Source organism: Caretta caretta, chromosome 11, assembly GCF_965140235.1.
Source record: "Caretta caretta isolate rCarCar2 chromosome 11, rCarCar1.hap1, whole genome shotgun sequence".
NCBI classification, from domain to species: Eukaryota; Metazoa; Chordata; order Testudines; family Cheloniidae; genus Caretta; species Caretta caretta.
The window spans coordinates 1,148,560-1,171,936 of NC_134216.1; the positions used below are offsets into that span (position 1 = coordinate 1,148,560).

Consider the following 23,377-nt stretch of genomic DNA (forward strand, 5'->3'; position numbering starts at 1 on the left):
GGGTGCGTGGGTAGCCAGTGTGTGTGTGTCAAACAGAGCAGTGAGCCCGAGGCGTCCCTGGCATGCCAGGGGCTGTGCAAGCCAGGGGCATCCAGTGGACCAGGAGCTGAGCACTGCGGGGCCGCTTGAAGGTTGGTGTGGGCCCATGGCTAACCTGCAGAGGGACAGCAGGGCCGGTGAGGCCTGGAGGGCTGGCCTGGTGGGGTTGGGGGCTGACCCCTGGCAGGAACAGCCCGGGAGGGAATGGGAGACGATGAGGGGCGGCAGTGTTCTGACGGGCCAGGCAAGTAGCTGATGTTTGATGCAATGGAGAGGAGCGAGCTGGGGAGGGGGCAACAAGAGGGGTGATGTGGTGAACGCGGCGGGCCAGGAGAATGCCTGTCGCTGGGCGGGGCGAGGGAACGTGGGATCAGGCCGGAGAGACGCACGATGCAGGCAGGGAGATGCTGTCGCGTTAGCAGGGGCCTGGCAATGCCGCCTGCGGCATTAGGCTCCGAACCTGCTCAGGGGGGAGGCGCTGAGGAGCCGTCGCGGCTAATGGGTTCTTGGACGCTGTCAGCCGGCTCGGCAGGATTAGAGAGTCAGCGGGAAAGGTCGAAGGCCGATTTCAGCGGATACGCGCACACCCACAAAAACACATCGCCAGCGCGCGTCCCTGGCAGGCCCAGCTGGGCCCTGGGGGAGAAACTCTGCCGGAGAACGGACCCCAGTGTCAGCGGAGGCTGGTCCCCTCAGACAGAGCCACGGGATGCCCACAACGGGCGTGGGAGTGAGCTGCCACTCGCAACATCCAATAATTATTGTCTGATTCCCGCATTGCCCGTCCTGCCCTGTTGCCCTGCCCTGCCCCATATCCTGTCCTGCCCCATTGTCAGCTTTGCCCTGTCCTGCCCCATTGCCCATCCTGCCCCACTGCCTTACCCTGCCCTGCCGCATATCCTGTCCTGCCCCATTGTCAGCTTTGCCCCGTCGTGCCCATTCTCCCACCTTCCCCATTCTCCCGCCTGCCCCATTGTCATCCCTGCCTCAATGCCCTGCCGTGCCCCATACCCTGTCCTGCCCCCGTGCCTTGCCCTGCCGCATATCCTGTCCTGCCCTACCCCATATCCCGTCGTGCCCATTCTCCCACCTTCCCCATTCTCCCGCCTGCCCCATTGTCATCCCTGCCTCAATGCCCTGCCGTGCCCCATACCCTGTCCTGCCCCATTGTCAGCTTTGCCCCGTCCTGCCCCATTGCCCTGCCCCATATCCCGTCGTGCCCATTCTCCCGCCTGCCCCATTGTCATCCCTGCCTCAATGCCCTGCCGTGCCCCATACCCTGTCCTGCCCCATTGTCAGCTTTGCCCCGTCCTGCCCCATTGCCCTGCCCCATATCCCGTCGTGCCCATTCTCCCACCTTCCCCATTCTCCCGCCTGCCCCATTGTCATCCCTGCCTCAATGCCCTGCCGTGCCCCATACCCTGTCCTGCCCCATTGTCAGCTTTGCCCCGTCCTGCCCCATTGCCCTGCCCCATATCCCGTCGTGCCCATTCTCCCGCCTGCCCCATTGTCATCCCTGCCTCAATGCCCTGCCCCATATCCTGTCCTGCCCCATTGCCCATCCTGCCCCCTTGCCTCGCCCTGCCCCACTGGCTGCCCCACCCCATGGTTTCCTGCCCCCCCCAGACAGGGGCAAGCAGGCTTGGGAAGCCCCCTGGTCCCACTCCTGGGAGTCCAGACCCCAACCATCCCATTGGCCCACCTGGTGTGAGGGCGTGTCCCAGGGCTGGGCTGTGATTGGTCTGTTACGCAGGGGGCGTGTCTCTTGCGCCCTCCGCCTGGGCTGTGGTTGATGTCATCGGCAGTGGGCGTGGCTTCTCGGAGAGGGGCGTGTCCTATGGCCAAGTGCGATTGGGGCAGCCCCAGGGGTTAACCCCGCTCGCGAGAGGCGGTTGGTCCATGTGTCGAAGGGCGGGTCTCTAGCGAGCACCGTGATTGGTGTATCCCAAAAGGGGCGGGGCTATTCGCAAGGGGCGGGCCCCTGCACAATTAACTTGAGCCAGAGGGGCGTGTCCGGGACGCGGGTTGCGATTGGCTCCCCGCTTGGGGGCGTGTCCGAGCGGCAGGCGGCGAATGGCGGTTCCCGAGGGGGCGTGTCCGGGCGCCGGGCTGTGATTGGCCCCTCGGGCGGGGGCGGGGCCGGCGGCGGGGCGGGGCGGGGCGCGGCCGGCGGGGGGCGCTGCGGGCCCGGCATGGTGCGGCGCGGAGCGGCCACGATGGGGCGGCGGCTGCTGCGGGCGCTTCTCTGCCTCCTGCTCGTGGCCGGCCGCCTGCTGCGGGCCGGGGGCGCCGGGCCCCACGGTGAGGGCCGGGCCGGGACCTATGGGGGGGGCTGAGCCGGGGGGCGCCGGGACCCATGGGGGGGCTGGGCTGGGGGCGCCGGGGGGGCGCCGGGGGGTGCTGGGGGGCGCCGGGACCCATGGGGGGGCTGGGCTGGGGGGCGCCGGGGGGTGCTGGGGGGCGCCGGGACCCATGGGGGGGGCTGGGCTGGGGGCGCCGGGGGGGCGCCGGGACCCCTGGGGGGGCTGGGCTGGGGGCGCCGGGGGGGCCGGGGTGGGCTGGGGGGCGCCGGGACCCATGGGGGGAACTGGGCTGGGGGGCGCCGGGACCCATGGGGGGGCTGCGCTGGGGGGGACTGGGTTGGGCTGGGGGGCGCCGGGGGGACCGGGACCCATGGGGGGGCTGCGCTGGGGGGGACTGGGTTGGGCTGGGGGGCGCCGGGGGGACCGGGACCCATGGGGGGGCTGCGCTGGGGGGGACTGGGTTGGGCTGGGGGGCGCCGGAGGGACCGGGACCCATGGGGGGGCTGCGCTGGGGGGGACTGGGTTGGGCTGGGGGGCGCCGGGGGGACTGGGACCCATGGGGGGGCTGGGCTGGGGGCGCCGGGGGGGCCGGGGTGGGCTGGGGGGCGCCGGGACCCATGGGGGGGCTGCGCTGGGGGGGACTGGGTTGGGCTGGGGGGCGCCGGGGGGACCGGGACCCATGGGGGGGCTGCGCTGGGGGGGACTGGGTTGGGCGGGGGGGCTGCGCTGGGGGGGACTGGGTTGGGCTGGGGGGCCCTGGGACCCATGGGGGGGGTTGGGTTGGGGGGTGCCGGGGAGACCGGGACCCATGGGGAGGGGCTGGGCTGGGGGTCGGGCCTGGCACCGGGGAGCCAGACTGGCGGGGGTGGGCTGGGGAGAGCTGAGCTGAGCTGGGGGGACTGGCCCGGCCAGGACCCACGATGAGACCTGGGCTGGGGGAGGGCTATCGGGGCAGCGTTGGCTGGGAAGCCGGGACGGGGGGGTCCGGCGGGGGCTGGGGGGAGGTGGGTTACAGCCAATGGGGGCTGTGTGAGGGTCGGGTGTGGTTGCTCTCTGGGCACCCAGCGTCTTCTCTCTGCCGGACCCCCATGCACAGGGTGCTGCTGCTCGGACCCCAACTATCGAGGCGGGGGGGGAGAGAGAGAGAGGTCGTCTCTCTCCCCCCGGCCTGTGGACTGGGCCCCCAGCAGTGCATGGATTGGGGGGGCCGGCTGTCGCCTATGCACTTGCCCTGCACATCTGGGCTGCGACGCTCCATTGTGGCTTTTGGGGGGGTCACTGTGTGCATGTGGTGGGGGAGAAAGTGGGATCCCCTCTGTGATGTGTTGGGAGTCCCAGGGCTGTGCCCCCCAGGCTCCCTGCACTGCTGTTAGCTTCCTCTCGGGGAGCAGAGTCAGTTCGGTGGTGATTTCCCTCCCAGGCCCCTGGGCTCTGCACCCCGGCTCATTCCACACTCTGGTTTCCATCCCAGGCTGGGCAGAGCCCTGGGAAGTCGCTGGCTGCCCAAGCAGGAGTGACCCCATGGGCTGCACCTGGAAACCCTAATCCTGCTCCCGTGAGGGCTGGGAGCATGGGCAGCGCTGACAGGGATGAGGGTTGGGGGGCCAGATCCAGCCTGAGTCTTTGCAAACAACCCCCCAAGGAATGCAGCTAGGAGCACAAGCAGAGCCCAGACTCTGGGGGTGGGATGAACCTGCCCTCCCCCCCCAATTCCAGGTAACTAGCTGGACCCCCCTGCTCCCGGCAGGACAATGATGTCATCCCTTTGCGTGGCTGCCTGTCACGAGGCACGTCATGGAGCTTGCAAGCCCAGCCCTGTGGACCCCCTTAGCTCATCGCTCGCCCTGCTCCTTAGGATGCTCTGATCTTCTGTCTCAGGCATTATTCCTCCTCTGCTCAGCTGCAGACGTTGCTCGGTCCCTGCCTGCCAGCGCTGGGGGAATGCCTCCCCTTCTTTGCTGACGCCATCCCAGCTGCTTCCTTTTCCAGCCGGGCTGCCGACCCCCTGCCCTTCGGTTTCCAGCGCGCCTCTCCTGTCCAGGGCCCCGTCGCCTTGCCCAAGGCTTCTTCCCCTTTGTGGCATCAGCTGCGGGGTCCAGCTGGGCGCCTGCACACAGAGATACGCAGGCTGGTGCCTTCCCTCGCCGGGCGAGGTCCCTGGAGCCCAAGGGGTTTCGTGGCAGGTGCCGGTGACGCTGCTCTCGGGGGATGTGCCAGACGCCCCCTCCCCAAACAGCCTCTCCTCTCCACCCCCCAACCTGGGGCTCTTGTGCCCCAATGGTGAGAGCCGGGCTAGGGGGTGCCAGGCCTGCCGATATTTGGGTTCCCCGCAGTAGTGGGACTGAGCTGGGCTTCCTGTGTTTGCCAGGCCTGCTGCTCAAAGGGCCCAATCCGGAGTCCCCTCCACGATGCTAGGGATAGAGCTGGAGATGCTCGGTGCGTCTCTGTCTCCCCGCAGGGCTGGGCTGTCCCCGCCAGGCCCCTGTCTGGGCTGGGTCTCGCGTGGGGCTCTCCTTGTGCCCCAGCGGGGTTTGTTCCTGCACCGCCCAGCTCTGCTCCTTCCCGTAACACACTGGCCAGTAGGTGCCAGGGGGCTCCCCCAGGCCTGCCGCTCTCCCCTGAGGGCTGCCTGCTGCCCAGGGAGCGCCTGTGAAATGGGGTAGGAGCCAGTGCCCTGAGTGCATCTAGACCTGTGCTGGGAGCTCGGGCAGGTGGCGCGTCTGGGACCCCGGGACTCAGCGCCCCTGTGTGGAGCCACCTGCAGCCCTGCTGGGCTCTGGCTGCTCCTGACCGGGGGTGCCTCAGCCCTGAGCCAGGGGGAGGCTGTTTGAGGGGAGCAGAGAACAATGGGGATGCTGCTAGAGAGGAGGTGGCAGAGATGGGGGACAGAGGAGCTGGAGAGGAGGGCTGGCCGGAGCTGGGATCTAGAGCGCTTTGCAGCCAGGGCAGCTCTGAGCTGGATGCAGTGGGTTTGCTGGAGGCGCGGGCGTTGCTCACGGCAGTCCCTCGGCGCAGGGGTGCGGCTGGAGGCCAGGCTGTGCGGGGACCCGTGCTGGGCTTGGGAAGGCTCCAGCCTCTGGTGAGGGCAGAGAGAGTCCAGTGGCGGCTGGGGCCCTGATGGTGAAATGTTCCATGTCTGGTTGGCCCTGACGCCCCCCACCTGCCCTGCTCTCTGGGGGCAGAGCTGGGCAGCGAGAGGAGTGACGGTGCGTCCTGTCTTAAGGGCATATTTGGCACATGCCCCTGGGTAAAGGGTGGTCTCTGCCCAGCACCCCAGGGTTCCTTAGAGCCCTCGGGAAGGGGGGATGAGGCTTTGGGGCATTGGAGGGGGGGTGTAGAGGGAGGGAGTGCTTGGGCAGACCCAGGGTGCAGGGGGCCAGCTCCAAAGCTGCCCTGCACTTTATCTTCCTCCTCCGGGACCTTGAAGCCTCTAAAATCCAAATATTGTGGACATGACGCCCAGCAGGCTCGAGTCGGCCTGAGTAGGCCGGGGGCTTGGCGTACCCAGGCTGTGTAACCAGGGTACCCACCGCATGTCTGGCTCTGCCCCTGCAGCGTCTTCTGGGGCCATTCCTCCTCCCCTCAGGACAGGGAGGGACCAAGCCGTGTTGGCTCCCATGGGAATGATCATGGGCCCGTCGGAGCCTGGCACAGAAGGTGCTGTGGGCCCCACCGTTGGTGTGGGGCTGGGCTGGGGGTGTGACTGGCGGCTGAAATTGCTCTCATGTCCTGTAGTCAGTTCTGCTCCCCTGGTGATGCCCTGGGGTGTGTGGGGGAATGAGGGGCCGGGGAGCCCAGAGGATGCGGTGGCCTCACTAGACTGGGGGCACCTCGTCTCCGAGCAGGGCACCCGGGACCTTATGGAGGTCGGGAGCGTGCTGTCCTAGTGACACCGAAGGGCAGTGGGGCTCCGTTACTCCCGGCTGACCCTGAGCCCCTGCACGGAGGGCGTGAGCAGGCTGTGGGTGCAGGCCTGTGGCCTTCAGCCCGACCCCCTTCCAAAGCCCCGGCTGGGCTGGTGGCTGTCCCGGGCTGGCCGTGTGAGAGAGGTGGGCGTCTGGACAGCTTCAAGGACTCGCCTCTGCCATCGATCGCCCGTGGGAGCTGCCCACAGGCCCTGTGCGCTGGGACAAGCCAGCGTGGGGGTGGGGGGGCAGGGCTGCCAGCTCCTCCCCGGCTAGCTGTGAGGTGACTAGAAAAGGGGCATCTTCCGGGTCATGCCAGCCTCTCCCTGTCGAAGGTGCAGCCTGGCACCCTCGCTCTGTCTTTGGGCTGGCACAGGCCCCGGGGCTGCGGTGGGAGGCTGGAGCCAGCGTCCCTGGGGCAGGACAGGCCCGAGTGCTGCTCCCGGAGCCCCGTGTTGCTCCCCTGTCGGAGATGCTGCGGTGGGGGGCGGTGAATCCCCGCCCTGGGCTGGAGGCAGGTGGCTGTGCAGAGCGCGGTCAGCCCTGTAGCCCCCTCCTGCGCTGGGCTGCCATGGGCGGATTCTCCTGCCTCGGGAGGCCGCTGACTCACTGCTGAGGATGTCACAGCTGATGCCCTGCGTCTGCCTGTGACTCACCAGGCCCCGGGCACCTGGGCTGCTGCACGCTCCTGTCTCTGCTCAGCTCTGCCCTGCCTGCTCGCGAGGGTCCCAGGTCCGATCGGGTCCCAAACGGGGCTCGCTCCCTCCGGGGGACCTGCCCCTCTCCCGAGCCATCTGCTGCCCTGCGCCTCGCTCATGTGGGGCAGCCATCTCCTCTTCCACCGGGAGCTCGGTGCCACCACGTCTGTACGGCTAGGCTGCCCCAGCCCCGCAGCAGCTGGGTGCCCACCTGGCACAGGAGCCTTCGGAGGGAGCTGTCCCCTGGGCAGGGAGGGGGCGACTGACTGTGGGGATGCACCTGTATTCCGGTGGGGTTGGGCTTCTCCTGGGGGTTTCTGCGGGGGCTGAGGGCAGTGCCCCGGTGGGGGCTGGGGCAGAGTCTCTTGTACTTGGCCAGGGTGGGCATGTAGCTCTGTCTTTAGCTCTGTGTTTTGCTCTGGCTTGGAGCACCTAGGTCACTTGATAGTTCGCTGGGCTGGCTCCGGGGGGCTGTGTTGGGGTGGGGGGCCTGGGTGCAGCGTGTGTCTGGGCTGTTTGGGTTGCGGGGGATGTAAGGGGAGATCCCTGCAGTACCCCAGGCCTGCAGCTGTCTCAGGGACTCAGTGTCCTATGGATCCCCCGTGGTTCTCCCTCCCTGCAGTGGTGGTAGGAGGGGTGGGCAGGGCTCCCCTGTCTGTCTGGGGATTCCCCTGCTCCTGGCGTGGCTTCCCCTCCCCCCTCGGCTAGAGCCGGGAAGGGCCCATCTCCCTGGTGGGTCAGCGCAGGCTGTCCCCGTGGCCACCTCCCGATGCCCTGCTGGCAGCTGCCAGCCCTCCCCAGTCTCCTTCGTAGCCTGTTCCCCCCTCGTGCCCCAGCTCTCTGGGGGCAGGGGTGCAGAGAGCTGGGCCCTGGCCTGGCACGGGCAGAGCTGTGGTGAGCTGGGGGCTGTGTCAGCAATGTGCCAGGAGCCCAAGGGCCACCCCAGTGGAGCGGATTGCAGCCCCAAACCCCCCAACCTGGAGAGTGTTGTGGCCTGCAGATTGGCCAGGCTGGAGCATTGCATTCTGGGATTTGGGGGGCACCCCTATGCTGGAGAGGAGGCGACTCTGCGGGGTGCTTGGTCAGATCGATTTGGGGCCCCCATTGAATGTTCCTGGTTCAGGAGGCGTGAGCGGGCAGCTGGGTCGCGCCCTGTGCCAGCCCCCCACGTGAGCCCAGGAGAGTAGCCGGCCCTCTTCCTGCGCAGCCAGCTAGCGGCCCCATCCGGGGCGTGCCTGCCGGAGACACGGGAAGGGACCCGCGGGGACGGGTGGAAACGTGGCTGGGAAGCGTCCGTCAGAATGGCGCTGGGGCTGGCCAGAACCCCGGGATGGGAGATGGCTGGGACAGATGAGTCGTCCCCAGCCCTGCCTGGGGCCGGGGCTGGATTTTGATGGGTCCAGCAACAGGGCTCCGGGAGCCGGAGGTGCCTGCCAGCTCGCTCCTCCTGAGGGTCCATCGCAGGCCCTGCTGTGCAGCCTCCTCCCACAGTGCCCCGGCCACCGTCCCTGCCCCAAGGGGCACCGGCTGGGGGCGTCAGGAGGCGCGTGGGACGCCGCAAGCTGCTGCTCTTCGCAGAAGGCCTCCCTGCAGGCGAGCCCAGGCTGGGCCAGTCCGTCCTGAACCCGCGGCAGCTGCCGGCACCCCAGGCCCTGCTGCTGGCTTTGGTTGGTGGGAGGCTGGGCCTGGCCAGCTGGGGTCTGCAGAAGCCGTCAGGCCACCGGCCCGGGGGGCCCTGACTGCCTGGGCTCCTCCCAGCCTGAGCTGCCTGCCCTAGCGTGAGTCGCGGCATCGCACACGCACCCAGCGCTGCAGTCCCCTCGTGCAGCGCGTGCTGGCGTGGGGGGGCTGCGTTAATGGTGACGCGGGAACCAGGGCTTGGATGTTTTAGCGACTGAGTAAATCCCTGGCAGGCAGCAGGGGCTGGATTGGCCCCCCCCGGAGGCTGACGCTCTACCGCCCGGGGTCAGGTCCGAGCTCCAGCCCAGGCTCCCCGGGTGAGACCCTGCCTGGCTCCGTTCCTGGTTCCCAGCTGTGCAGTGGGGTAACGAGCCCTTCTCCCGCCCTGTGTGCCTTGCCAGCTCCGGAGCGGGCCGTGTCCCTGTGTGTACAGGGCCTGGCGCCGTGCACCGGGCTGCTGTTGGCAGAGTGCAGGCCATGACGGAACGGCCAGTCCCGGGAGAGCAGGGACTCGGCGCGGGATTTAGGGGGCTGCGATCCTGGGCTGTACGGGGAGGGGAGCAGGAGCAGGGAGGGGATATCCCCTGGGGAGACCTGCCCCCGTCGGCCGTAGGTGGTGGTTGGAGGCTGCGGAAAGGTGCCCCCCGAGGAGCGGGAGGCTGGCGGAAGCGCCGGCCGGCAGCAGAGTGAGGTTCAGTGTGTCGCGAATGTTGACGTGGCCGTGGTGGCTCAGCCTGGGCGGGGAGAGGCGAGCGGGTGCCAGGGGCTGGACGCTGAAGCTGGGCAGACTCCAGGGTCACCAGGGCGGGTGGCCCTGGTGGGTTGCGATTCTCCTGCCCTGGTGCCTTCACGCCGCCGTCCCGCTGCTCGTTGGCAGCCTGGTTTCCTCCGCCCCCCGGGGAGGGAGCGCCGCGGTTCAGGGCAGCCGTTTGTTTGCTGGGGCTGTGGTAGCGTGTCGGGGCCCCGTGGTGCTGGGCGCTGCACGTCGCTGAATGGAAGGGGGGTCCCTGCCCCGCAGGGGTCGTGGCTGGGCCTATTGTGGTGCCTGGTTTGTTTCACATGTGGCTGGGGGGACGGGGCTGGGCAGTTCAGCACCATGGGCAGCTCCCAGCAGACCGAGGGGGGGGGGCTTGGCTCCTTTGCCATGAGACAGGCCTCGTGTGCGGTGCTTTGGGACCTGATGCCCCCGGGGCAGACGGGCCCTGCGCTGATGCCCCCGGGGCAGACGGGCCCTGCGCTGATGCCCCCGGGGCAGACGGCGCGGCAGGCCCGTGGTGTGTCTCCTTTTGGAGAGGGGTGAGCCGCCAGGGGTCAGCACACACAGGAGACCCTGGGCGATTGATCCAGGGCAGGGTCACTCGCGCCAGCCCTTTCCAGGGGGCTCGCTTGCTCCCTGGCACTGGAGCTGCTGCCCCTTCCCTTGGGGAACGTTTCCCCAGCCGGCTCTGGCTCCTGGCCAGGGGCAGCGGGCCCCCAGCCCTGCCCCTGGAGGGATTCCCAGCCGGATCCCTCTCCCTGGGAGCTGCAGCTTGAATTTCCCATTGCTCCCGTGGCCAGTGCCCTGGCTGTGTCTGTCCCTCCCGCCCCTGCCGTGTTTAGCCCCTTGGAGGGCAGGCTCTGTCTGTGGGGATGGGGCCCTTCTGCTGCATGTGGCAGCAGTGCCGGGTTCAGTCGGGCTCCCAGGCGAGAGCCCGTGTGTGGGGCTGGGTGTCCCGGGCAGAGCAGCCCCAGCCTGGCGCCCAAGGCCGGCGGCAGAGGGGCGCTTTGCTCCAGGCCGGCCAGACCCCTCCCGCCAGCTGCTTTCTCATTCCTGCCTTCCTGGCCCTTCTCTGGCTGAGTCATCGGCTGCAGCTGGGCTGAGGGAAGCAGTGGGGGGGGGGAATCTGCCCATCAGGCCCATGTTGTGCCCCCCCCCCGCTCCTGACGCTGCTCTTGTGAGGGGGCAGAAGGGAGTGGGCTGGGCTGGCAGCTTCTGCGGCGGACGGCAGCTGGTGCGTTGTCTCTGCCCCTCCCCATCCCTGCGTCAGGCAGGCCCCCTCTCCTCATGCTGGGCCAGCAGGCTACTGAGTGACGTGCGTGGGCCAGGCCGTGGGAGCAGCCCTGCAGCGACCCGAGCCTGGCTCCCCTCCGAGGTCCAAGCCCCCTGTGTCCCCACGTCTCTCCCCGGCCTGCTCTGGCTTCCCCATCTCTGTCCTGTCCCCTCTTCCCACCCGCCTTTCCCTGCAGCTCCACATGCGTCCCCCTTTCCAAGCCCGGGCCTGCCCTCCGCCAGCACCTCCCCACGCCACTCCTCCTTTGGCTGCATGGGGCAGGCCCTGTCCGGCCTGCCTGGCGGTTCCTTGGACACACTGGCGAAGGTCTTGTCTTGGCTGTCCCCTGCCCTACGGGGAGATGTGGGGGTTGAGCCCCCCAGGGCCAGCCACAGGTCTGATGTCCCCAGTCCTGCTGGGGGGACAGTTATCACACCCTTCGTTTCTCTCTCACCCTCTGCCCTGTACTGACCTCCCCAGCCTGGGGGGAGGGGATGGGGGGCAGCTCTTGAGCTGGGTTGGGCTGAACCCTTGAGAACAGGCTGCAGGGACCATCCTGCCTCGGGGCCTCAGACAGAGCAAGACACAAGCTTGCCCAGTTGGGGGCTGGGGCCCCCCTCGTTGGGCACTGGCACCAATCACAGGGTCAGAGCTCTGCCCCCAGGTTTGGGACCGTCTCTTGGAGGACCTGTCTGTGTGCCAGACCCCTGAGGCGTCTCTTCCTCCAGGGTCAGCCACATGCCCTCCTGCGACTGAACCTCTGGGGCTCCAGCCCCCCTGCTTCCCACGGTGGGCTCCAGGCAGCGAGCCCCACTGAGACCGACCCTGGGCAGAGACTTGTCCCCGCGCAGGGATCAGTGCACCTCGCCCAGCGTCTGCAGGGCCACGCAGCCAGTGCAGGCGGAAGTCAGGTTTGTTACTCAGCGGGACGCAGCACAGGGAGGCCTGAGGTCAGGCCAGAGGAAGGAAGGTTAAAGCACCGGGCACCCAGGTCAGCCAGAGCCCAGCCGCGTCTCGGTCAGTTCCCAGGTGAGAGCCCCCAACTCCCCCCTTCCCCGGCCTTGTTCTCCAGCTGGGGGATTGTGCTCCGCTTCCCTGCAGAGCGGGGGTGCGCACAGTGTGTGTCGTGGGTGTCGGTGTCCTGTGACTGGCTTTGCTCACAAACCGGGTAGAATTAGTGGGGGAAGCAAAAGTGGATGGGAATCTGGGAGGCAGTGACCATGAGTTGGTTGAGTTCAGGATCCTGACACAGGGAAGAAAGGTAAGCAGCACGATACGGACCCTGGACTTCAGGAAAGCAGACTTCGACTCCCTCAGGGAACGGATGGCCAGGATCCCCTGGGGGACTAACTTGAAGGGGAAAGGAGTCCAGGAGAGCTGGCTGTATTTCAAGGAATCCCTGTTGAGGTTACAGGGACAAACCATCCCGATGAGTCGAAAGAATAGTAAATATGGCAGGCGACCAGCTTGGCTTAATGGTGAAATCTTAGCGGATCTTAAACATAAAAAAGAAGCTTACAAGAAGTGGAAGGTTGGACATATGACCAGGGAAGAGTATAAAAATATTGCTCGGGCATGTAGGAATGTTATCAGGAGGGCCAAATCGCACCTGGAGCTGCAGCTAGCCAGAGAAGTTAAGAGTAACAAGAAGGGTTTCTTCAGGTATGTTGGCAACAAGAAGAAAGCCAAGGAATGTGTGGGCCCCTTACTGAATGAGGGAGGCAAACTAGTGACAGAGGATGTGGAAAAAGCTAATGTACTCAATGCTTTTTTTGCCTCTGTTTTCACTAACAAGGTCAGCTCCCAGACTGCTACGCTGGGCATCACAAAATGGGGAAGAGATGGACAGCCCTCTGTGGAGATAGAGGTGGTTAGGGACTATTTAGAAAAGCTGGACGTGCACAAGTCCATGGGGCCGGATGAGTTGCATCCGAGAGTGCTGAAGGAACTGGCGGCTGTGATTGCAGAGCCATTGGCCATTATCTTTGAAAACTCGTGGCGAACCGGGGAAGTCCCGGATGACTGGAAAAAGGCTAATGTAGTGCCAATCTTTAAAAAAGGGAAGAAGGAGGATCCTGGGAACTACAGGCCAGTCAGCCTCACTTCAGTCCCTGGAAAAATCATGGAGCAGGTCCTCAAAGAATCAATCCTGAAGCACTTGCATGAGAGGAAAGTGATCAGGAACAGTCAGCATGGCAGCATGGATTCACCAAGGGAAGGTCATGTCTGACTAATCTAATCGCCTTCTATGATGAGATAACTGGTTCTGTGGATGAAGGGAAAGCAGTGGATGTATTGTTTCTTGACTTTAGCAAAGCTTTCGACACGGTCTCCCACAGTATTCTTGTCAGCAAGTTAAGGAAGTATGGGCTGGATGAATGCACTACAAGGTGGGTAGAAAGCTGGCTAGATTGTCGGGCTCAACGGGTAGTGATCAATGGCTCCATGTCTAGTTGGCAGCTGGTATCAAGTGGAGTGCCCCAAGGGTCGGTCCTGGGGCCGGTTTTGTTCAATATCTTCATAAATGATCTGGAGGATGGTGTGGATTGCACTCTCAGCAAATTTGCGGATGATACTAAACTGGGAGGAGTGGTAGATACGCTGGAGGGGAGGGATAGGATACAGAAGGACCTAGACAAATTGGAGGATTGGGCCAAAAGAAATCTGATGAGGTTCAATAAGGATAAGTGCAGGGTCCTGCACTTAGGACGGAAGAACCCAATGCACAGCTACAGACTAGGGACCGAATGGCTAGGCAGCAGTTCTGCGGAAAAGGACCTAGGGGTGACAGTGGACGAGAAGCTGGATATGAGTCAGCAGTGTGCCCTTGTTGCCAAGAAGGCCAATGGCATTTTGGGATGTATAAGTAGGGGCATAGCGAGCAGATCGAGGGACGTGATCGTTCCCCTCTATTCGACATTGGTGAGGCCTCATCTGGAGTACTGTGTCCAGTTTTGGGCCCCACACTTCAAGAAGGATGTGGATAAATTGGAGAGAGTCCAGCGAAGGGCAACAAAAATGATTAGGGGTCTGGAACACATGAGTTATGAGGAGAGGCTGAGGGAGCTGGGATTGTTTAGCCTGCAGAAGAGAAGAATGAGGGGGGATTTGATAGCTGCTTTCAACTACCTGAAAGGGGGTTCCAAAGAGGATGGCTCTAGACTGTTCTCAATGGTATCAGATGACAGAACGAGGAGTAATGGTCTCAAGCTGCAGTGGGGGAGGTTTAGATTGGATATTAGGAAAAACTTTTTCACTAAGAGGGCGGTGAAACACTGGAATGCGTTACCTAGGGAGGTGGTAGAATCTCCTTCCTTAGAAGTTTTTAAGGTCAGGCTTGACAAAGCCCTGGCTGGGATGATTTAATTGGGGATTGGTCCTGCTTTTGAGCAGGGGGTTGGACTAGATGACCTTCTGGGGTCCCTTCCAACCCTGATATTCTATGATTCTATGCTGTCGTCTTCCCGGGGTTGGGCTGGGCCAGTCCTTGTTAATGCCCCATCCTGGCTCAGGCAAACTGTCCTCCCCGACTGTACCAGTGCAGCATATCGGGGCCCCCTGCCCCTTGGGGACTGAACGGAGCAGGGTCGCTCTGAGCAGTGACCTGGGGCAGTTTGAACCCACCAATGTTCAGTGGTGTCGCGGCATCTTTCCCCTGCCCTCGGTCACTGTCCCGCCCGGCACTTCCAGGCCTCTCCCAGCTCCGTTGCTAATCACTGAACCTTACGCGGCTCAGAGCAGGGTCACGTCCTCCCTCCGGTCGGGTCTGGCCGACGGCACCAGCAGGGCATGGGGGGGTTCCTGCGGTCCCCCAGCCCTTTTGCCACCACAAAGCCTTTGGCTTTGGACCCGGGCTGGGGTCCTGCGGCTGCCCTCCCCCTGGTCTGCCAGGGTGTGAGCGGGGCAGCGACCACCCCTCCATGGGCCAGCCGTCCTGGCTGCTATGCCCAGTGTCCTTGCCCCTAGGCTAGGGTAGGCAGTGACCCCAGGAGCATTTGGTCTTGCCCCAGGGGCTGAGGAGGCCGGTGTGCAGGGTTCTCCCTCACATCGGCAGGCCCCCGAACGTCAGGGCTATGCCTATGCGAGGAGCCCATCTCCCCTCTTGGGGTCAACCTGCTGCCCTCACCCCCAGGACAGAGCCCCCCCCAGTGGGCCAGGGTTCGGGGTCTCTTGGGGAGACCCTGCTGTGGCCACCCTCGGACCAGGCGTCTCTGGTACCAGCAGCAGTCTTACAGCGGCTTTACCCTTTGCTGCTGCCCCCCGGTCTGCGTGACCCCTCGCTGGGGTCGGCTGCTCCCCCACCTTTGGGTTTCCCTGAATCCTGCTTCTGGGGTGCCTGCTCTGGGTACCTTTCCCCAGACCCAGGCTTAGGCCAGTCCCCTTGGGTCTCTTTCCATCCCCAGACCTACTGTCCCCAGACTCCTCTGCCAGCCGACCTGCCCTGCCAGACCCTCGGGCTTCCTGGCCACTGGCCCCATGCTCAGCTCGTGGGGACAGATCTCAGACCTGCTCCAGCCCAGCCGGGTTACACTGATCCTCTGGCATGGTGACACTGACCCCAGGCGCAGAGAGATTCTCCCTGCAGGGTCGGGGCTGACATCTTCGCACACCCCAAAACTGTCTCCCATATGCCCCAGGGGTCCACTCCAACCTACGCATGGAGCCTTTGTAAACAGCTCCTAGTCCCCATCTCCACCCATCCGTCTGGCCGTGCGCCCCATGGCTCCGGGGCCAAGTTGGGGGTGAGATAGTGTAGCCTGTCCACAGAGTCAGCCTGGTTAAGATCACAAGCCAGTGAAGCAGGTATCGATATCTCCCCTCTTAAACTGGGGCAGCAGTTTGGTATCTAGGCTGCCCGTGGAATTGGTATCCTGGGGCCTTTCCTCACTCACCCCTTGGTGGGATCTCTTGCCCCTCGGCTTCTCCAGCTCCAGTTCAGGCTTTTGCTGGTTCTCTTGGTTCTTCCACTGTTCTTCCTCATGCTTTCGCTCCCTCTCGCCATCAGCGAGCTCCTTCGCTCTCCGCTCCAACACCCACCACTTCAGATCTATCAGTGGGGAGCCTGGTTGAACTTAATCAGCTGTGCCTTGTAAACCTGTGCAGGGAGATGGTTATGCGATGCCCTTCTTAGGGAGGTGGTTATAGGACATTTCCTTTGTCTACCCTTGTTTTACTTCTGCAAGTCACTTATTGCAAAATACTGCTAGTGCATTCAGCATCCCACTACTGCCACCAACAGTCATGGATCCACAGGATCAGTGCTATGACCCCAGCCTCGGAACAGTCTCTTGGAGCAACCCCTTCCATGCGCCAGACCCCCTGGGGGTCTCATTCTTCCTTCAGGGTAGGCCTTGCGGCCTCACCGGCTCCTGAGACTGAACCTCTGGGGGTCCAGCCCTCCTGCTTCACGCTGCAAGCTCTGTTCGGCGAGTCCCACTGAGACGGACGCCGTCCACTCTGCAGGGGTTACCGCAGCTCAGCCAGTGGTTGCCGTGGCTCTCGGGCAGCCTACGTCACAGGCCATCTTTGGGCGGTGCTTTAACCTTCAGTTCCCTGTGCTCCCCTGAGTCCGCTCTGGTCAGCCCAGAGCCCAGCCCAGCTGCAGTGACTCCCTCGGTCCAAGCTGCGTCTGTGTCTCCATCTCACCACCCTGGTCAGAACCCAGGTGAGAGCCCCTGCCTCCTTCCAGCCGCCAGCCCTTTGTCCTGGGGGATTGCGCCCAGCCTCCCGGCTGAGAGGTGGGGAAATCCCCCGTCCCCCATGCTGTTTGCTCGGGGCGAATGTCCTGGTGACTGCATTTGCTGTTCTCCTCTGGGATTCTCCACTGACCTGGGCCAGTCCCTTGTGATGACTGAGGCTAAGAATTAGGGATAGTTTTAGTAAAGGTCAGGGACAGGGTCATGGGCAATAAACACAAATTCAGGGAAGCCCGTGACCTGCCCCTGACTTTCACTAAAAGTAGCCCTGTCAAAATAGGGAGGGAGGAGAGTTCAGCACCCACTGCTCCTGGGGCTCCAGGGTCCCCCACTGCTGCTGCGGTGAGTGGGAGCAGGTCCCCTGCGCAGTGGCTGGGAGCTCTGGGGTCCCCCCACCGCCCGGGGAGGTGAGGAGCTCCAGGGTCCCCACAGCAGGGCTGGGTCTGGAAGCTGCAGGGGGCCAGCTGGGAGCTCCTGGGTCCTCCTGCTGCCCAGTGGCTACCAGCTGCGGGCAGGGGCCCCCCCAGCTGATAGCTCTAGCCCCGGGCAGAAGGTGTCACGGAGATTGCTGGAAGTCACGGATTCCATGGCCTCCGTGACATAATCGTAGCCTTAGAGATGACCCATCCTGGCTCTGAAGGCTGGGGCCACCCACACCTGTCTCTTAGCTTGCCCTGAGGGCAAATGGTCCCCCTCCGCCCCCACTGGAAAACAATGCAGCATATAGGGGAAACTGAGGCACACAAGATCATAAACATTTCCCATAAACTTTGTCACAGGCAGCTAGTGGAGCAGTGGGGGAGTGGGGGGTCAGCATGCCGTGTGCCCGCGCAGTACATGTTGGGGGGGGGGTCCTGCCCCTGGAGGGCTCCCCCCACTCCCTCCCTACATGCTGGCTGTTTGTCTGTTTGGGGGACGCTAACTGTCCCCGTGTCTGTCCCAGGCTGCCTGTTCGACAGGAGACTCTGCTCCCAGGAGGAGGTCTGTGTGCAGGGTAAGTGACCTGGGGCCCTGGGAGGGAGGGGCCGGCCCCATATCGGCTCGGTGTCGGGGAAGGGGGGCAGTGCCCTGTGGCTCGGTGGGGTGAGGCTGAGTCCTGCCGCGACCTGGGGCCTTGCTGTGGTGATGCCCCAGCCGTGAAAGGCGACCCCGGGGGGGAACTGCTGAGGCTGGAGCACCTGGTGCAGGGGGGCCCGAGGGGGCAGGTGGAAGACAGGTTAGGGTGGGGTAAAACTGCCCCCAGCTCCCCTCCTCCACCAGTGACTTTGGGCTGCCCTGTGGGGCCGGTGCTGGCTGCAGTGTCCTGCCCCCACCACCACCTTGGGCGGCCGGTGGCTGCTCCGTAGCAGGGTGAATGAGGGGGGGAACCAGGGGCCAGGCCCACGCCCCCCCCCCCAGCCTGGCCCACCAGAGCTGAGCTCACTGCCCCTGGGCTCCCCTGGGCCCAGCGCTGAGCCCCCAGGCTGGCACCCTCTCTGCTCTGCTCCTAGATGGCCTGTTTGGGCAGTGCCAGGAGAGCGCGGCCCGCGACAGCCCCTACTTCCAGGTCACCTCGCCCGTGCTTCAGCACCTGCAGGACGTGCTGCACCGCCTCACGGCCCAAGGTGAGCCCCGGCGGGCGGGGGGCTGGGAGCAGGGTGGGACCCAGGTGGCCCTGGGGCAGGGGCAGGGCAGCCTGGGCGGTCGGTGCCAGGATGGCCCGTTTCCTCTCGCCATGGCGACTCCCTGGGAACTGGCTCCCGCCCCTTCGTCTCTGTGCTCTGACTGGCTGCCTCTCTCCCCGCGGACAGGGCTGTCGTGGCGGGATGACCTCACGCAATACGTGATCGCCCAGGAGATGGAGCGGATCCCCAGGCTGCGTCCGGCCCCCGCACGGGAGCCCGCGGCCAAGGAGAGGTACGGCTGGGCTGCCCACCCCGCCCCACGCCAGGGGCACCCCAGAGCCTGTGCCACCCTCCTCCCAGCAGCTCCCACCCCACACGCAGCCCTACCAGAGTGGCACGAAGGGCGCAGCTGGGTGTCATGTGCCCGCTCTGGCTGGGGCTCCCCCCCGTTGGTGGGCATTGCTTGCTGCGGCTGAGTGAGCTGCTGGCACCCGCGGGGGAAGCAGCAGCCAGACCCGCACCCTGGGGAGAGCTAGGCACAGCAGGGGATCTGTGATGGGAGCATCTGGCTTACCCCAGCTGGCCCCCACAGGGCACCGGTCCCGGGGCTTCCCCAACCCCTGCTGCCCAGGGCCACCCCCAGCATTCAAAAAGAGAGCCCCTCTCCTGCATCCCACAGCAGCTTCCTGTGTGACCCCAGGAGCTGGCTGGTCAGGCACAGGAGCCTGCTGTGACGGGTTGATCCCCTCCGAGTGATGTACTGGGGTCCCACTGAGCCCGCCTGTTCCACCAGCCTGGGCTCCCTCACCCTGTCCTGCTGAGCCAGGCCCTCAAGCCCCCTCCAGCAACACGCAGGCAGGGACATGCCCAGCTGCAGAAAGACACAAGCACTGAGATCTGCTCTGCATGGGAAGAGTCAGCTTGAGGATTGCCCAGTACTGCACCCCAAAATTGTATTGTCTTGAGCTGCACAGCAATCTACACAGCGTAAGCTCATGAAAATCACCCCCTCCCTCGATGTGGAGGAAGATATGCACAGCTTTTAGGAGCCCCCCCCCTTATGAATTGCTCAAACTGGTTTAAAGAAAACAAAACAAGTTTATTAGCTACAAAAGAGAGATTGTAAGTGATAAGGGATTGCAAACGGATCAAATCAGATCACTGAGCAAATAAAGCAAACACGCAAACTAAACACACTAAAGAAACTGGCTACAAGTAGTCATTTCTCACCCTAAATGTTGTTTTAAGGAGGTTGCAGAGTTTCTGCTCTTGCTTGCAGCTTAAAACTCCAGGTATTTCTGTCACAGGCCAGACACCTTTTCCGGCCCGGGCTCAGCTCTTCTCCTCCCCTCAGTCCTTGTTTTAGATGTTCTCGGCCGTCATCCTGGGTGGGGATTCAGTGAAGAACTGACCCTGATTAACTTCTCAGCCTTAAATAGGATTTACATATGGCGGGAATCCTTCGTTTCCCAGTTTGTTCCCCACCCCCTACTAGTGGAAAAATACCAGCAGCCCAAGATGGAGTCCAGTACCAGATGACATGATCACATGACCCTGCCGTGTCAAAGCAGCTTCTCAGGAAGGTGGGAGGTTAGCACCTTCAAAGTCCTGTCGTTCTCCCTGATGGCCCATCCAGGCTGGTATTCTGTCTGGTGGGCGTTCCCCCGATGTAAACCCACTTGTAATTGTTATAGTCAATATTCCTAACTTCAGACACAGAAATGATACAGGGATACCCACTGGATAATCCCATTCAGTAAATCGCAGCCTTTCCAATGAGAGCTCACATGAGCCATCTTGCATAAAACATATCTTTGTTATGTCATATTCACATCATAACAATCTCTCTACGAAGAATATGGGGCATAGGGTCATGCCTACAGCCTGTGTTTCCAGGGGCCCCAGGCCCCTGCTCTCCTGCTTCTCGGGGGTAGTGGGGAAGAAGGGGGAGCCCAGCCCCGCCATGTCACTCTCCAGGGCTGTTGTGTCTCTAAGGTTCTCACCACTGCGTGCCGCTCCCCGGATGGCCCTGTTCCCGTCACAGCCCAGCCAGCCGGGCAGTGCCCTGCAGATGGCTCCACGCCTGCTGCCCGCCAGCGCCGAGAAGGCCCCACACCTGGAACCACAGCCCCCGCTACCCCCCACCCTGCTGCAGCGATACCTGGAGCTCCTGCTGCTGGGCCCCCCACCTGAGCTGGGCTATGAGGAAGGACTGCTGCACCCCTATTCGTACCACAAGGTGAGTGGGGGGCAGGCCACCTTCCTCCGGCCCTGACGCGAGCCCAGGAAGCCTTGGGTGGGTGGGGCAGAGCAGGACAGACAGACGCAGGTCAGACAGACACCCTAGGCAGGCCCAGCCCCCCTGTGTTCCTGATGGACACAAGATTCTGTCTCACCAGCTTGTCTAAACCGCTGTGCAATGTGGCTGTTAACCAGTGGCCACACCCTGCCCCAGAGGTGGCTGCATCTCCGCACTGGGCGAGGGGTCCCTCTTCTCTAGGGTTTTGGGGAGGATGTTGTTAGCACTGTAGCCCATGGTAGATTGCTCTCCAGGGTGGCTGTTCCTGGCACTGAGGGTGTGATGGTTCTGTGCTTTGGTTACAGTTTGGCTACCAGGATGGTGCACAGCAGCTGAGCCCTATCCAGGGCAATTCGGCCAGGCAGAGCCCTGAGCTCCCTGCTCTCCTTGGCAGGGCCCCTGCCCAGGCCTCCCAAGCCCTCTTTGGGGCCAGCCCCATCCCTTCCTATGGGGGGCAGCCAGGGCTGGATGGAGGGCATCTCTTCCAGGACCTGGGCATGTTCTACCTGCCGAGAGAGAAGGCGATCCGGTTGGCCCCTGCCAGCACGAGGGCCCAGCACAGCCAGGGGCTCCCCCGGGACTACGCCGAGCCCGATGAAGAGAACAGACAGCAGCAGCCAGCCCTGGGTCCCCAGGTGCAGTCAGGTAACCCCTGCCTTCCAGCCAGCACCCACAGACTCCTAGGACACCTGGACTGGCCCAGCCAGGGGTTTGTCCAGCTTGTTCTGACAACGGAGATTCCCCAGCCCCCCTTGGGAGCCTGCTCCGGAGCGTGACTCCCCTGAGCATTTGAAAGTTTTTCCTGGTTGCTAACCGCAGTCCCCCTGGCTGCAGGTTAAGCCCATTGCTGCTTGTTCTCCGTGTCCAGTAGGCCGGACTATTGATCTCCGGCCTTTTCGTAACAGCCCTTAGCATATTGGAAGCCTGTTCTCAGGCCCCCCTCAGTTGTCTTTTCTCCAGACTAAACATGCCCTGGTTTTTAACCTTTCCTCAGAGGGCAGGTTTTCTAAACCTTTCATCAGGTTTGTTGCTCTCCTCTGGACTCTCTCCAATTTATCTGCATCTTTCCTAAAGTGTGGCGCCCAGAACAGGACACAGGAGTCCAGCTGAGGCCTCGCCAGCGTTGAGCAGAGCGGGACAGTGATCTCCCATGTCTTCCATACGACGCTCCTGTTAATGCACTCAGATGAGACTCGCCCGTCTCACAGCTGTATCACATTGCTGATTCTTCTTCAATTTGTGATCCACTGTAACCCCCAGCTCCTGTCCAGCAGGGCTACCACTGAGCCAGTTAGTCCCCAGTTTGTGCTGAGTTTTCCTCCCTACGCGTGGTACTTTGCTCTTGTCTCTATTGAATTTGTCTTGTTGATTTCAGACCAGTTCTCCAATGTCAAGGTCGCTTTGGATTCTAATCCTGCCTCCAAAGTGCTTGTGACCTCTCCCAGCTTGGTGTCATCTGCACATTTCATAAGCATCCTCTCCACTCCATTATCCACGTCATGACTGAAAATATTGAATAGTGCCAGACCCAGGACTGATCCCTGCAGAACCCCACCAGATACACACTCCCAGTTTGACAATGAACCCTGGATAACTACTCTTAGGGTATGGCCTTTCAGCCAGTTGTGCACCCCCTGGATAGTAATTTCATCTAGACCACATTGCCCTAGTTTGTTTAGGAGAATGTCACGTGGGACTGTGCCAAAAGCCTTACTGACATCCAGATATATCCCGTCCACTGCTTCCCCCAGCCACTGGGCCAGTGACCCTGTCAAAGGAGGAAGTTCGGTTGGTTTGCCGTGATTTGTTCTTGGCAAAGCCATGCTGGCTATTCCTTCTAAACCAGTTAGCCTCAAGGTGCTCACAAACTGGTTAATATTTTGTTCCAGTATCTTTCCAGGTATCAAATTCCCTGGGTCCTCCTTGTTCCCCATTTTACAGACAGGGGCTGTGTCTGCCCTTCTCCAGTCCTCTGGGCCCTCACCCGTCCTCCAGGAGTTCCTGAAGATAATTGCTAAGGGTTCAGAGATGGCTTCAGCTAGTCCCTTAAGTAGCCTGGGATGAATGCCTTCAGGCCCTGCCAACCTGAATACATGCAACTCCTCTAAATAGACTTTAACCAGTTTGTCCCCTATTTTGGCTTGTTCCTTCCCCCTTGTTAGTGATAAATGTGTTGAGTGTCTGGTCATCATGAACCTTTCTAGTGAAGACTGAACCCAAATAGGCCTTAAACACCGCGCTCGTCTTGATGTCATCCGGTATTAGCTCTCCTTCCCCACTAAGCAGAGGACCTGCACTTGCTTCTGTCTTTCTCTTGCTCCTAATGTATTTAAAGAACCTCTTCTTGTTGCCTTTTATGTCCCTTGGTAGCTGTAACTCATTTTGTGCCTTGGCCTTTCTGATTTTGCTCCTACTAGACTGTGCTATTCCTTTGTGCCCCTCCTGAGCAATTCATCCATGTCTCCGCTTTTTGTAAGATTCCTTTTTGAGTTTCGGGTCATTAAAGAGCTCCTGGGGGAGCCACATTGGCCTCTTACAGTTCTTCCCATCTTTCCTTTGCATCGGGCTCGTCTGCAGTTGTAACGTGACTATTGTCTCCTGGGAAAACTGCCAGCTCTCCTAAACCCCTTAGAGTCTCTGCCCATGGACCTCACCTCCCATTCTCTGCGTTAGTTCACGTCTGGTTTCTGGAATCCATTGTCCTCGTTCTGCTGCTCTCTCTCCTCCTTTCCTCGGAATCATGACATCTCTCCTTTCGTGATCACTGTCACCCAAACTGCCTCCTCCTTCAGATTTGCTACCAATTCCTCCCTGTTGGCCAGAATCAACTCTACAAGGGCTGTCCCCTGGGTTACTTCCTCCACTTTCTGAAACAAAAAGTTGTCCCCCGGACATTCCAAGGATTTATTAGAAATGTTGGTGTCCCGGATCCCCACGATCGGTGCTATGCCCCCAGCTTTGGAACAGTCTCTCGAAGGAACCAGTTGGTGGGCCAGGCCCCGAAAGGGTCTCACTCTTCCTCCAGGGGAAGCCATGCGGCCTCACCACCACCTGAGGCTGAACCTCTGGGGCTCCAGCCCCCCTGCTTTGCAGCGTGAGTGCCGTTCAGCAAATCCAGCTGAG

General features: G+C 62.7%; 1 protein-coding gene across 1 annotated transcript in view; it reads left to right on the forward strand.

Moving 5' to 3' along the window:
• Positions 1-2,218: 2,218 nt before the first annotated feature.
• Positions 2,219-23,377, forward strand: part of PTPRN (protein tyrosine phosphatase receptor type N) — a 50,444-nt gene continuing 29,285 nt past the window's right edge. Inside the window, exons 1-6 of the mRNA XM_048868684.2 lie at positions 2,219-2,340; positions 17,295-17,345; positions 17,842-17,955; positions 18,142-18,247; positions 19,951-20,194; positions 20,560-20,899. Coding sequence (XP_048724641.2) covers positions 2,232-2,340; positions 17,295-17,345; positions 17,842-17,955; positions 18,142-18,247; positions 19,951-20,194; positions 20,560-20,899 — 964 coding nt within the window. The 5' untranslated portion in view covers positions 2,219-2,231. The remainder of the gene's footprint in view (positions 2,341-17,294; positions 17,346-17,841; positions 17,956-18,141; positions 18,248-19,950; positions 20,195-20,559; positions 20,900-23,377) is intronic.